The sequence below is a fragment of the Saccostrea cucullata genome, unplaced genomic scaffold, assembly GCF_032062105.1.
Source record: "Saccostrea cucullata isolate Sc308-1 unplaced genomic scaffold, CSIRO_AGI_Scuc_v1 ctg13885, whole genome shotgun sequence".
In the NCBI taxonomy this organism is placed as follows: Eukaryota; Metazoa; Mollusca; class Bivalvia; order Ostreida; family Ostreidae; genus Saccostrea; species Saccostrea cuccullata.
In genome coordinates, this window is record NW_026919830.1 from 1 (window position 1) to 16,295 (window position 16,295).

A 16,295-nucleotide genomic window follows, 5' to 3' on the forward strand; every position below is an offset into this window, starting at 1 on the left:
ACAAACTGATGGTCAACCCTGTCTGTAAAATTTGTAAAACAACCATGCAGTCACAGATATGAGTTTGAAGTAAAGATATGTGTTTATTTTTGTAGTTAGATGTGTTCTATAGTTGAGTTGTTAATCTAAATGAAATAAATCTTAAGAACCCTTTGTGATAATCTCGTATTTAAAATACTTACAACGTAATATTATACTTAATTTATAGTATATATACTCATTCTTGTCACGTTTATTATTATATAAAAGGGAATCTTGAGAGTATGCTCGATAATTTTAAACTGAGGCTGGCTACTGATTAATACCTTATTGCTAGACCAATTCAACACTTGTGTAAGGGGCTAAATGTTGTGAAACATGTTCATTTAGATTCATTTTATCATAACGATTTCTGCATCTTTACTGAATATCCCAAACAATGCGTATCTATTGTTTTTTTTTTTCGCAAGCATATCCTTTAGTGAAATGATTTTTTATATAAAATGATATTAGTCTTAACATTAGGACATCTTACTGGGACTGAAATCAAGTGATTTTAAGTCATTATGAACAAAAACAATATCTCGCTATTATATCAGGTGATTTAAACAAATGAGAAGGAACTCTCCCGTATGTGTCTTTGTTTTTATTTTCAGAGCGGAAAACAAATAACTGGAATTATTGCAATATTTAAGTAAAAGATTAATTCATTGTAGGGGATTATAGATCAGTCAAAATAATGACGCGCAGTTTCAAGTTAAAAATCTCATATTTTCAAAGTGAATTCAAAACAAAAGCAATTTTAATGAATACGCCGTTAAATAGCTTTGATCACTTTGGCAAATACGGTAAATAATTCACTTGCGTCCACGCAATTTTTTCCATGATAAAACTCAAATCAAAATAGCAGGGGGTTAGAAATGATATTTTGTTTTATTTCAAATAAAGAGAAAACACAATGCCTCTAGTACAGATCTATTCAACAAAGTATTAGAAATAAATACATAATGGATGAAATACATTTACTTTATAAACTCTCCTTTCTAGATTAATGCTGGTTTGCCCAACAGTGTGTACAGAGTGTCTGAAATTAATGAAATAGTACTGATGAATGAGACTTCGTTCATAGGAATTCAATGATATTTTCTTCTCTTAAAAAGCCCAGGTGGCACATTGGTTAGACTGTCTGCTCTAAGAATCGCAGAGTATACTTAGATCCTTACATCGTGGGTTCGAAGAATTCCACTGTGAGACGTGGAGATCGGTCTTTCGGATTAGACTGTATAAACCGAAGTCCTGTGTCACAGTAGGTGCTTGCACGAAAAAGATCCCTCCCTGCTCGATGACCCTGAGTGCCGAGTATAGGACAAAATGTACAGCTCTCCACCGGCAAGTGGTGGTGTCTCCATATGGGTGAAAAATTATCGAGAGGGACGTTAAACAATACACAATCAATCAATCAATTCTCTTAAAAAATTCAAATGATGCATGTTTTGTAATCAAGAAAACTGTTAATTAATTATACAGGTTAATCAAGTTAATATGTTCCTCCTCTGTAATTATGTCACCTTCTCATAGAAAACGACCGAGTAATGAATTAATCATAAAAAAGACTCAGTCCATCAACATGTTACAGAAAACGACTCAGTCCGTCATCAGTGTATAGAAAACGACTTGGTCTATCATAATGTGATAAGAAAAAAATCATAGTTCTTCATTATTTTATAGGAAAAGACAAGTTTTGTATTGTATTATTATGCATATGATACACAAGTCAGCGTTAGCTTTGTGATAAGTCAAATATAACACAGCATAAAATGGTGGTACTTTTAATCGGTGAAATATAACACATCGTAATTCCTATAGCTTGCTTTATTAATGAAGCAATACACGGAATGCATATTTGCGCTGAATCGTATCAGCAGTGATAAATTATACAGTTAACTGTGTACTGTATTACTTTATAAGTAGCATATTACAAAGTATATGCTTCACAATAAAACTTAGATTCATAATAAGCATGTCAAAACTGTCGCTAGTTTTTCTGTCTAATCATCATCACGGTCCTCTTCAGTGCTTCGAAAGTATCATTAAAGGTAACCCATACTGGATAATTATAACCAATCAGAGCGGACGTTGTATACTGCCCGTTGAGATTTGATTGGTAACAGTCTTTGTGCCACCAGGCTCCGTGGTATTTTGTGGCACAGTCACCGCTACTCCAATCATTATCCTGATCTTTGGTAGAGAATTTCATCCCATTGTGGAAATCAATCAAACTGTCACCTAAAATAGAGTATTGATTACATTAAAGCTAGATGCTTGATAAAACATACAATAATCATTCTAGGGCATTATAGTACTATTGCAGTAAATGAAATTGTGATCAAGAAGAGTTCACAACAATGTCGTATAAATGTAACTTATTGGTTCTATGCTGGGCCAGAGAATATAATAAAATTAACTTCAGAATATGTCACAGAAGTTTCATATTTGAAACTTTTAGATTTTAAGGCTTACTACCAATTTGTATGAAAAACGAAATGATTTAATTTTTTTTTCATCATTAACTATACATAGAAAATTCCTTTATTGAATATCTTTTCGTTATCACCTGCATTTAGTGTTTACATCTTCCGACATTCCATACTCAAGAGCATGATAAGAATATGATAAAATTGTGACCCGAGGAAGGATACTGGCTGATGTTACAGGAATTTAAAACAAGTTCATTTAAAAAAAGCATTGCGTATTTAATATTTTCGTTTAAATGATCTTTTGAGCAAGATACCATATCCTTTGGTCGTATTTTGGCTGAAATATTTCATACAAACTTAGGACTTTTTAAAATTAATAATGGACCTATTAATGTGACTGTAGAATATTCTTCTACTTGCTTAATACCTAAGGCTCACAGCGAGTGCGTCCAATCGACACGGAATACTTACTCTTCAAAGGAACCTTATCCGACTTCAGAAATTCCTAGGGTTGTGTGTTATGTCTTGTTTAAATTCATGTTTTTATATTACATGTATTTATATTTTATAACATCGATCACTTATCTTTTTTTACGTTTTTATGTAGTGAATCTTTTATAACAATAAAAATAAAATGATTACTTTGTTAGAAATTAAACACACTGTTATATATAAACCTTTTGCTTACCCACTGTTCCGTTATATAAAGTTACTTGTTATATCTGTACAATACTCAGTTCTCACCATATAGGCGGATCTAACTTCTTATCCGTTGTCCGTTGTATCAAGTTATTTGTTATATTTCTTCAATACTCAGTTCTCACCATATACTTACCCGCGGTTCCGTTGTACCCAGACACTGTAAGAATATATTTGCTATTTTCATCTCCGATGTAAAATGTGGTGTACACAGCGTAGGCTTGTTCTCCATTATGTCTCTGGAGATCAACTCGAAGTTCCTGGTTTTTATCTTCTGTTAGGGCATTGATTGCGTCATTTCCTTTAAAAAAGTTTTATTTGTATATTAGATAATTGACTTCAAAGATTACTTTCATTTTTCCCCTAATTTTACTGTAAAATCTACTTTCGATGAAAAATAATTATAAGGCTGCACATTCTGTTCTAAAAATGCATGTAAGTTATCAAACCAATTTGTGGCTCGTGAATTTTTCTCCTTGTTAACGTGTGAGTTGTGTAACCGGTATTTTACGGTCTCTGTTTAGGGATTTTTCCGTTTTATCCCCATCATTAAAAGGAGCACACAGCGGGTGTGACCGGTCGGCAAGTAATATACAAACCTCAATGGTATCTGATCTACCTCTCTAAATTAATAGGTCAGCGTCTACTCTGCTTTTGATTGGCTCTGACCTGCTCTACAAATCAAGTAGTTTAATGCTGCAGGGCAAACTGTATACCAGCTTATATCGAATGTATGGAATAAATGAAGAACACGAACAGAATTCAAGCTCAAAAGTCCATTAAAGTATACAAAAAGGTGGGGAGCAAACACGGACCTCCAAAACATCGAGGTGGAATAAGATGACATAAAGGATTTTCATTCCCTGCTGACCTGTCACATCCACCGTGTGCTCCTTGTCATGAATGGAAAGAAACGGGGAAACCGTCGTCAATTCAATATATAATAGTCTAACAATAAGTATGATAAACATCAGTCAGCAATTGACTTTGATAATTTGTATTTAATTTTTACGTTTTTTTTTTTAAATCTTCTTCCGGTAAATTGGAAAAAAGAAGGTTATTCAAAAAGTATATAGACTATTGTCATATTTATATGACAGGGGAAGACACTACAAACTGGTTTGAATGAAAAGTCAGAGTAAGTTTGAGACATTTTTCGTCATTGGTTTTGACATCTCAGTTTTGTTAACCATACTTCGTGATGACAAAACATGTTTGCTTTTAAATTTAGCTAACATCACTTCCATGTAATCGGATGTAATTAAACTTCATCCATTGACAAAATGTTTCTACATATGAAAATGACGATGAGGATGAATACTGTCTACTTATTTTTTGAATGACATTGGTCTTATTTACTTACTAGATAAATAACGCTTATCATAATAGTTTTATTGATTTCAAATTTCTTCCCCGATAACAGTGATAAATGAAACAATGAAAGGCTTGGAATAAACAGAACTATTATTATTTGATGAGAGATTTTATCCTTCTTCTTTTGCTCTTGGTTCTGATCTTGAAAGATACATGGAATAAGTTATTCTCAATAAACTTGAAATGAATTAAAAATCGCTCTAGGAACTGTAAGAAATCGAGAACGCAAAGTAATAATTAAACTTTTCTAATAGACTTAATGACATCAGTCTCTATTATCGTCAGCTTCAAGTTAATATGTAGCAATATTCCATACCATCTGTTTATGTCCTTTTCACAATTGATTCATCATGAACTCTTGATTTTGATAATCTTTCTTTCTTACACAATGAGAGGCTAGTGACAAATAAATTAATAACACATGGTTTACAACATTCTTAGTAGATTTTTAAAATACCATTATTGCACAAGTATTTTACTTCAAAATGATGTTGAGAGCTACGTTCTTCGAACGCCCTACAAGGGAATGTTACGTAAAAAAGGTTAGAAGTGTCTTTTTATTCTATGTCAGAATTAAACTTTGAATGCCGTGTAATAACAACGATTTAAGTGAAATTAAAAAAATCACGCTCGCATTGAATTGTCTGATCGAGATAGGTAGCGTACCTTTTATTCACATTAATTTTAAATCTAAATAATATTTTCAGACAAGGCGGGGAATAAAGAAAAAAGAAGAAGAAAGAAATTATGCAAAGCTTAAGAAAATACCTTGGTCATTAAAAAACTTTATTTTGATTTGGGTCAAATTTTTACTGAGATATTTCATACTAACCAAAAAAGGCAATGTTTTTATGAATAAAATATGAAGAGATGTTTTTAATTGTATGTGTCATATGCAAATGGTGAAAACTTTTCAGATAAGACGTTAAGTAAAATATGGATATAGATAAACATGTACACACACATACCTATCCAGTAGTTCTTAGAGGCGGATCCAAATCCCTGTTTGTATTCTATCCACGTCCTGTAAAAATCAACGTCGCCATCTTCTCGCTTCTGAATCACCTGTGGCGAAAATATGATTAAAATATTGCTCAGCTATATGATATAGAAAAAATATATAGATAAAGAACAGAAATTAAGCTCAGAAGTCCACTGAAGGAAAACAAGTTGGGACAGAAGCGAACATGAACGTGTTCAGATATCTGAGGTTAGGTGAGGTGCTCCATCAATTCTTTATCGTTGAATATTTTAAAGATATTTTGAACATATATCAGGAATGAAAGTTCTACTCACCGTCCACCTACCTGTTTCTGTTGTCATGTCACAGTAGACCTCTCTCCAGTTGTTGTCGATGTATAACAGTGACAATAAAACACACTACTCACCGTCCATCCTCCTCCATCTGTCGTCATGTCACAGTAGACCTCTCTCCGAGTGTCAGGGTAAATTACATACACGCCATCTTGTCCTATCTTGCCTGGGTCTCTTTTCACAATTTCCCAACAGTCTTTGTATATTTTCTCTGTTCAATATAAAGAAGAAACATATGAAGAAATTTGATTTGATTTTTTAAATACAAAGTTATATAAAATAGGTTTTCTGCTTAACTTTTTTTATTCAAATATTATCAAATATATGTCATTTTGAAATATTCTTAATAAGCAGTACATTGCTACTTAACTTAACGTAGCCTTTGTTGATATAAATTGAATAAGCCCATTTTTGTAATTTGATCTCAAATTAAAGATGTTTGTACCTTGCAAGATACTAACACCTGTGCATTACGTTTGCCATTTCTAGACAAGCAGTCGTTGTCTAACTGAACATCTCAACTAGGTGAAGTATACGTAGTCTTTGAGTTAATGTTTTTGTTAATAATTAATTTGTTGAAACATTCAAAGACACATTATTATGCTTGCTTGTTTTCCCCCTGATATGCCTTGTTTAATCGTACATTTGAGCTCAAATACAGTGCATTATATTCATAAATCTTTTTTTTTAACGTTATAACAAATTTATCCAAATCTTTTTAATGCTTATGATTTTATAATCACATTGTATCATTTATAGGACAATTGTTGCAATCTTTAAGTCTAGGCAAAGTATATCGCATCTTTTCTTTCCATTGGTAACATATATTTTGAATAAATAAAGTTTATTGCTGATATTACTCAAAAGTAAGGAAAAAATCATTTATAAGGAATATAAAGAAGTACCGATTTGTTTTTGTTCAACGAGCACACGGCGGGTGTGACCGGTCGGCAGGGGATGCTCACTCCTCCATGGCACCTGATCCCACCTCTGATGTTTCGGAGGTCCGTGTTTGCTCTGCTCTTATTTTGTATATTGTTTAATGGAAGTTGAGATTGAATACTGTTCGTTATCTCCATATCCTTCTTCAATGTTCACTTGATAAAAAGCTAATCTTCTGTTTAACAATCTATTTTCGGCTTTTAGATATACATTGATGTTAATGGTAACTTTTAACAAGTTGTCCAAAACGTACGATCAATAATAGTGTTTTTCTTCTGAACATTAATGTCTTTAACAATATAATATCAGGTTGGAAAAATATTACCTTCTAAAACGGGCACGCAGGAACCACGAACACAGATTTCATCTTCAGCACAGGCATGGTTCTGACAACGGCTTGCAAGCTTAAGATGCTGAAAATTAATCAAAAATCCTGGTTTACTTTAAATGTATAATAATTCATTGCCTTTTTAATATAATTTATTTATATCAAGAATGTTTTTTTAACATTTGACAATATCTAATACCTGTGGAAAATCTTTCAGGTGAACATGAATGTAACCATTCTCCATCATTGGACTGCTCTCTTTCTTAATAGAAAATCTTGTGTTTAGCCGACATATATTTTCCCCTCTACTCCAATCCACGGAACGACACAAGGTAAACTTATAACAAACCATTATGCACATTCCCATGTTAGAATTGGTCAAGGGGTCAAAACCGGGTACTAAGGAACTTTCATAATTGTTAACGATCAAAGTTTTGGGATCGAAGCACTGAGAGCACTCAGAGTAGCATATTTGCAACACAGCAAGGACATGTCCCATTAAATACAGATTAGTCGATTTGAGATAAAATACTGATACCATTGCAATATTTTTTTAGAAAACTAATACGTTGATAAAATTTTATTGTTTCCTTTATTAAACAGGATAATCCGCTTCTCTAGTCTATGTGTACTATTATCTTTAGGATCCTTCTATTTATGATTAATGACTCTCACGTGATTTTTTTTCTCTGATGGTTCAATGAGGAAGTTCAATAATTTTTTTTTCTCATTAATGATTTCGATGAAAGAAAGCCTCGACCTCATATTCAATACAGAAATAAAGAAATTCCTCACATCTAATCATTTTTTATGGAATGAAATATGGAGTTATGTTCATTATACCAAAACTGAAGACGTTTTAAAAACCCGACCTGTCTCCTAAAAGAACAAAGTACAAGAAATGAATTTTAATGTAAAAACTGTCTCTTGCACCGATAAATAAGCAATATTTATTGTTATTTATGGGGAAAGAAATTCTATAAGATAAAAATAACGTCATTTCTAATCAAAATATTTGCTTCCTTAACTTCAGCTAACATTTTTTACTACTGTTAAATGTAAATATTGCATATAAATTAATTACTCTGCATATTTAAATGAAGATGAACAACAAAACCAGCCAAAACTTACCAATACCAACCCCCTTAAAAACAGACTAATAATAAAAAGAAAACATAATATAACAAAGTACAAAAGCTTTAATACTTTGATTTACTATAGTAAAAACTTTGGAACTTTGATTTACTATGGCGAAAAGTTAACTATAGTTTACTATAGTATTTTTTTTATTAGGGTGATTAGGATTTTCTTTTCATATCATTTTAGCGGTCATCTTTTATTTTATATATATTTACATATATATAAAAATCGTTTTGTATAATTAAATGCTAACTAAATAAATACTCAGTTGAAGAGAAGGCAAAAGCAGTCAGATGACAGGTCTGGAAAAGCATCTATGAACCAGGCCAACGGAGATGGGAAAAGAGCACCAGGGCCACAGGTGTCCTTAGGCCTTGGTTCATCTATTGAGGAGGGTGGGTTGTACATAGATGTAAATGTTCAAGGGGTAAAAGCTAAGTTTCTAGTACACACTGGTGCTACTGTTACCCTTGTTTCTGACACATTGTACAAGAAGTTGCCAGCATCTGTGAGACCGAATTTACATGAGGTAAATCAGACCATCATGTCAGCCAAAGGCACTACTCTGTCTGTTCATGGGAAGGCAGAATTTAATATTGACCAGTTGACATACCACAACGAGGCAGTGTTTGCTAACATAAAGGCAGATGGCATATTGGGCCTAGACTTTATGAAAAGAAATCACTGCAAAATCGATGTTAGCAATAAAGTTCTTGATGTCAATGGTCATGATAAGAGAATGACAATTGAAGGTTTACTTGGATGCTTTAGAATTACAGCAGCTAAGTGTGCGTTCCAGAGGGTTCAAGTCTGCCATACTGCGAGAGTATTATTGAACCAGTTGACAAGTACAACAAACAACAGAGCACATTAACTGCTGGAACAGTAGTAACCCCTTAAGAAACTGTGCCAGTTAGACTAATGAATGTTGAACAAGAGTCAAAGGTGGTGCACTCTGGGACAGTAATTGGACAACTTACAACTTGCTGAAATAGACACAGTGTAGGACTCGCTGGTAAATAAGGAATCAGCCACTACCAAAGTGCTACGCAAGAATTTAGCTGATCTACTTCATAAGAGTAAGAACAACATGACTCCTACACAGTTGAAGCGGGCAGAAGACTTTCTGTTAAAATATAGCAGCTTATTTGCAGAAAATAGCTTGGACCTTGGCAGGACTGGAATAGTCAAGCATCATATCGATACAAGTGACAATAGACCTATTGAACAAAGACCACGAAGAGTGCCAGCTCATCTGACAGATGAAGTAGACAATGATATAGATGACATGCTGAGAAAGGTGTCATACAGCCCTCCAACAGTCCATGGTCCTCACCAATAGTGTTGGTCAGGAAGAGAGATTGGACGTACACATTCTGTGTTGACTATCGTCGACTTAACAGTTGCACTATACAAGATGCACACCCATTAAGTAAAAATGACATCTATGTGACTTGGTTTTTCATAAGAAATATTTTATATACAAATGATATAATATTGAACCATTTCTTTTAACAAAAACGTCATTGTCCACGAATTTTTTGGACAACTCTCGCATATAATAACTTTTTTCTACAACTTATCACGATGCTAGTATACTCTGATAAACTAGATATAGGTGTTCACTAAACCTAAGGTATATGGCAGAACATTAAACTTTCCACCTGTCTTAAGGTATTATAGCTAATTTACGTGTCCTTGAGTCGTAATTATAAAGTATACCTAAATTTGGGCGTTCACTAGTCCTGGAGTATATAACGACGTCCACCAGTCCTTAGGTATAACTACATTTCAGTTTCAACTTGTCCTAAGGTTTGACTTGAGGTAGATATCCACTAGTCTTCTGGTATAACTTGATAAATTTTCGCAAGGTCCTAAGGTATTGCTATATCTAGTCGGTATTTGTAGATATAAACGTATCCTTGTTCGATAGAATAAGTAGTCCTGTGATGTATTCTGATCAAGGTGTCACTGATGCACTGATTTTACGTGATATAGCTGCAGCCTAGCCCCATAATTTACAGAGATATATAGACATCGACTTTTCCCTAAACTAAGCTGATTTCCCTTGAATTAATGTAACAGAAATGGTATTATATAAATATGTGTAGCTGTTAATATAATATTATTAAATATTTTATTATAAAAAGTACAATAATTACTTGTTACACCGTAAAACATATTAGATGAAGATATTTAGGACGTACTTGTCCTGTTCAAAAACTCAAGATTCGAATCTAGGCGCCTTCAAAAGTAGTGCATGCAGCGATATATGTTAATACAGAAGTTTGACTTCACAACATAGTGCATTGAAGAGATCGTTAAGGTAAGGCAATAGTTCACTATCATAAGGTAAATAATGGACAAAGATAGTTGTCAGTATCATATTACAATTATAATTAAAGATAGAAATAATGTACAACATAGTTCAATAATGAACAATAAGGCAGTATAATCACAAGTGACAAGATGAGTAGTGAAGCGGTCAATCAGACACAATCAGTCAAGCACATACAAAGTTCGCGGGCGGTAAAAAGAGATGTAAGCAAAAGAATACGCCGATACTGAACAGAGATCAGTCACTGGTAATTATAAACACCTCTAATCAGTTTAATTGGATTACTTTTCAGTATTTACGTAGAAACTTAGAGAATAAAATTTGTAAATAAATTATCGTAAATTGAGGATGTTGTTAAACACGATCGGTAATGCTGCAAGTTTTGTTAACAAAATCCGAGCTAAAATAAGACATAATAAATGTTGCTTAAGCATATTAAATCACTTTATAATCATGTACTATAATTCTGGTGCATTTACATCCAAAAAAAATTATTGTAAAAAATATACAAGTTATCACAAGAAGCAAGGTCTCACATTTTGTATCAAAAATGCTTAAAATTATTATAAAACAAAAGGTTCTATGTGTCACTCTAAACCATGCCTTATGATTAATAATGATAAATTGAATTACTTGATTTAAACATTTTAAATGTAATTGTGCGATAAATTGAAATGAGCTTGCCTTATTGATTTTATATTTTTAAGTCCCATTCGAACATGCCCCATTGATAACAAGCACTTTCTCATTAGCAAAATTTCATTTAAAATTTTTACACTTAAAAGACAATGATATAATCTATTTGACTATACAAGAGATTGTACAAGTTACTTCTTCTTATAATAATGTTGATACTGTGCAGGATCCTTCGGCTTTGGTCTTTAATAAAACTCAGGAGCTATGCTCCCTCGCGTCATAACCACGCGAATAGGATATTTGGTTTGTTTATTGAAGAAAAAGCAAGGTTACCCTTTGAATGGTGAAACCAAGCCCTCCAGCGAGATGGTACTTAGGAACAGTCAATATTCATAAATTTATTATAAAATTTCAGGATTAACGAGATATATTAACTCTAGATTTTGTTTCTAATCATCATTACAGTCTTTTTCATTGCTTCAGATCCCCTCCAGTGCTCCCATACCGGGTAATTCCAATCGAACGCAACTGACTTGGCGTACTCTCCATTAAGATTTGACTTCAGACAGTTGCTGTACCACCAGGCTCCATGCCGCATAACAGCACAGCTACCATCAGTCTTGTAGTCATTGTCTTGGTCCTTGGTACTGAATCTCGAACCACTGTGCCAAGTCAAACTGTCACCTGCAACAGAGTATATTGGTTCTTGTCATTAGCCTGATCTTTATTGGTAAGTTTTATTCCAAGCCAAACTATCACCACTTACAGGGTATCTAGAAAACATTAAAGAAAAATGTTCTTCCAAGTAATGATCACTCTTGAGACCTTTTTGAATATTAATGATACTTGAATGATAGATCAAGAAAAAATCTCTAAAATAAAGATGCATAACGATGGTTTTCATAGTGACGTCATAAGTGATCGACGTGTTCAACATTCAATTTATACCATAGAGGTTTTCAAAAGTAAAACTAAATCGGTCACAAATGTAAATATAAGTAATAAGGTATCAATTTTTGAGTTTTATGGGATGCATGTATGTAAAATGGGTTGGCACATGATCAAATCTTCAAATGACTAAACCGTTTTACATCCCAATAAAACTCAATAGTAATTTCTTAAATAAAGTCAAGACTTGTCATTAGTGCTTTCATTTTCTAAAATAAAATTCCTTTTTGAAAATCTAGGTATTGAAAAACAAGCTTTGAGAAAATGCCATTTTGTAGAAAAGATACGTATTTGACTACCTTCAGCAAAGAATCAAAATGTGAACACAGCCAACGATGCAAAAATTAAAACATGTTTGTTTTTATCCTTCATTGTGTAATTTTATATTTTGAATCAGAAGATTAGCTCTATATGAAATTTTGAAAAAAAAAATACTTCAATTTTAGGCCATTTTCAGAAGAATCTATCGGATAAGGTAAACAATTAGTCATTTTATGACGTCATAAAGTATTGACTAGAGAGAGAATTACGATTATGTTATAAAGATACAAGGTCATCAACAGTCCAAGTGAAAAGTACTGCATTTTAACCTTAACTGAAAAGTTTTGATTTTTCAAAAATTGTCTGGGCCAAAAAAGGCGTAAATGACTCTTGCTTTTGGTGGTACCCGACGAAAGGTCTAGTACAAAGGAATACACTCGAGAAATATGAAATCCGTATCCCCACCAACTCATAAGGTATTAGCAAGGTAATTTTTTTTTTCAATGTTTGCCATCAAATATCTGTACAATATGTACAGTCAATACCGTCACCTGTACAATATGTACAGTTAAATATCTGTACGATACGTTGATCCCACTACATCTGGGCGGATCCCACAACTCACCTGCTGTTCCGCTGTATCCAGACACTGTCAGTGTATATTTATTGTCTTCATCTCCGATGTAAAATGTGGAATACACAGCATAGGCCTGTTCTCCATTATGTCTCTGGAGATCAATTCGGAGTTCTTGGTTTTTATCCTTTGTTAAGGTGTGGATTGCGTCATTTCCTATAGAAATATATTAAACAAAACAATGTTGAACTAGAATGACCAAACGGCACGAACATTTGAATTCATTAAATTTCGGGATGGCCTGTACCCAAAAAGTTTAGAAAAACAAGGATACGGAGATAACGAACGGTATTCAATATCAAAGTCCATAAGATTATACAAAATAGGAGCAGAGCAAACACAGGCCTCCAAAATATCAAAGGTGGGATCATATGCCATGGAGGAGTGAGCTTCCCCTGCTGACCGGTCACACCCGCCGTGTTTTTGTCATAATATTGAAATAACGGAAAAATCTGTCGTCAATTCAGTGTTTAGATAATAAACTAACAATAAGTATGAAAACATCAGTTAGCATTTGACTCAATGATGAATTGTATTTGCTGACAAGGCCATTCTATCAATCAAAGAACTTAATAATAATAATAATAATAATAATTCCTTATTTATAGTAGGTAACCCGATTATTGTAAGCACTAGCCTTCCTCGGGGCCTTCGTTATAGCACATATACAATGTATATATACAATAAATACAAATCACAATATGTTACAAAGAAATAAAACATCAACATTTCAGCATAGAGAGAGAAAAAAATCACATAGAACCATTGCGTTTCATAAACAGAGAATTTTCAACACTTCTTTTAAATATTCTAAGGGATTTGGAATTCCTGATACTAATTGGTAACTCATTCTAGATAATAACCCCTAAAAATTGAAAAGAATTTTTAAATAAGTTAGTTTTATATTTTGGTAATCGAAGTTCGGAGTTTGTTTCTGAGCGTAACGTGCATGATTGAGAACTTTGGAATTCAAAAAGGTTATGCATATAATCCGGAGACATGCCATGGAATATTTTGAACATTAGAATGCTCTTCTGTAAATATAACAATTCATAAGCCGTTAACCAGCCTAAAGTGTTAAATAACGGCATTGAAGGTGCACCATATTTTTCATTTAAAATAATCCTAGCTGCTCGTTTTTGTAATCTGTAGATTCTATCTACGTTCGTTTGAGGACAGTTGCCCAAAATGAAGAGACAAAATAAAATTGATGGTAGAATAAAAGCACCATAAGATAGTTTTCTAGTATGCATTGGAAGAAAGTTTTTAATTTTTCGTTAAGTATATATTTTTTTTGTTTTAAAAACTTCATCTACATGACAAGTATATTGTAGTCTATGATCAATGTGAACACCTCAAAATAATTTGAGCATTTCTACATTTTCAAGGGGATGACAGGAAAATTGTAAATGAAAATTAATATTATGCCATATGATAATAATGCAAATTTAAAACAAAGTTTCCCGCAGCTCTCTTATTTTTCAGACTGAATGAAAAACCAAGATTGAGTACTGTTGTAAACATGTCATTTATTAATGACACATGAAATTTGGGAGATCCTATGACTTTCTACAGTTTGTATGTATACCTTGTTATGGATCTCCCAAAAATCAAAATAACATCATGACAATACTCAAAAAACATAAATATATCAAACATTTAAGCTGAAAAATAAGGTGGCAACAAACAAAAAGCCACATTGAATTGCATTTTTAGAAGAACCCAACCTAGCTGCATGAGTTGCTGCCCCAATACGAAAACTATGACCTTTGTACAAGGTTTGATTCAAACCGATGAGCGTAATACTTGCATTTTAATGTTTTGAAACAAATGACTGTGAAACTTGAGTACCATCAATAAATTTAAAAAGGGTCCCTTTTGAATATTGAAATTCGCGCAGATACTCAAAAAGGGCGAACACAGGACGGAGCTCTTTTACAGACTAGGTCTAGGTAGATGGTGACTGACTGACCAGATTGCATAGTTTTTGTGTGTGACGCAAACTTAAACTTACACTTTTCAATTTCCCTTTCTCAGTTTCAAAATGTATGTCTGACCTTAAAAACACTTGATTCATAGATTGCGGTGTCCTACACATAATTCTCCCAATCTAAAAAACCAAAAAATGCTGTAAGAAATAATGCACTTAAGGATATCCGATCCTCAGCCAGGAAGGATAACACCAAAATTAAAACTAATATTTGATTCGAAATGCTTCTAAAGGAAGCTTGAAGATGAATTTTTTTCAAGCAACAATTTTCATATTATTAATCTTTATAAGATTTAATGTTTTTGAAACTCTTAGAAAAGGTTATATAAAAGTTGACATTTGTACCCTATAAAATAAAAAAAAATTAATACAGTTTTAGAGAAATAACATTTTCTTGAATCCAGCCTTAGATACTAATGATTAGTAGCATGATATGAAATAAGAAGTGATTTGTGGTGTCTTGCAATGATAGCAAAGGCCTTTTTCACTATGTATTAAAGAATACATGACGGAAATAGAAGACAAAAAACACCAAATAAGTATGAAAATCATGACAATTTCTCTGAATGCCTGGATACCTATCGTTTTTTAACCTAAAATATATTTTTTGATCAATTTGCAATTAGAAAATGCATTGCTGATATTCAATTCGCTTTTTCGGCAAAAATATTGGAGATTTGATAAGTTTCCCTATATAACATGATTAACTTTAATTTTTAACTTTAAAGAAATGCTGTAGATAAATTTACATAATTTTGTGGATTCAGAGAGACGTTTATGAGTAGTTTTGGTTTCTTAACTGCTAATTTCATAAACCTGAGGATCGGACTACCTTAAAAGAATTTGTGACTCCAAGTAGAGCTTGTATGACATATAGCTTCTAAAAGTTTTGCAGGAATTCCCCCCGTTATCTGGAGTCTTTAGTCTGTTCCTTGGCATGATTTTTCACCCTCTTTTAACAATAAAGAAGGCCCTACCAGGTACTATTTCCCCACAAACGAAGTTAAGAAGACCTATGGCTGACTGTACTTGAAAAATTTTTTTTATTTGTATATTAGATAATTGACATGCTTAAAAACTTTCATTTTTCATTTTTATTTTATGGGGTTTAAGCCCCGCCGAATTCTGCTGCAAAAACAACTGTCTGAGTATCATATTACAGAAATGAACTTTATCGGTTTTAAAATGTCTAAAAAATATCAAACAAAATCGTGGTTCTTGATTTTTATCCCTTG

The 16,295-nt window shown here is 32.8% G+C and overlaps 1 protein-coding gene across 1 annotated transcript; it reads right to left on the bottom strand.

Annotated features, from left to right (window-relative positions):
- Window positions 1-2,007: 2,007 nt before the first annotated feature.
- LOC134238856 (ryncolin-2-like) lies at window positions 2,008-13,239 on the bottom strand (the record flags this gene model as incomplete). The annotated part of the gene is made up of 7 exons (XM_062720964.1): window positions 2,008-2,265; window positions 3,292-3,456; window positions 5,498-5,594; window positions 5,918-6,054; window positions 7,111-7,198; window positions 11,670-11,911; window positions 13,062-13,239. Coding segments are annotated over 7 exons (1,158 nt in total), but the record flags the coding sequence as incomplete, so codon positions are not given.
- Between the last annotated feature and the right edge of the window lie 3,056 nt (window positions 13,240-16,295).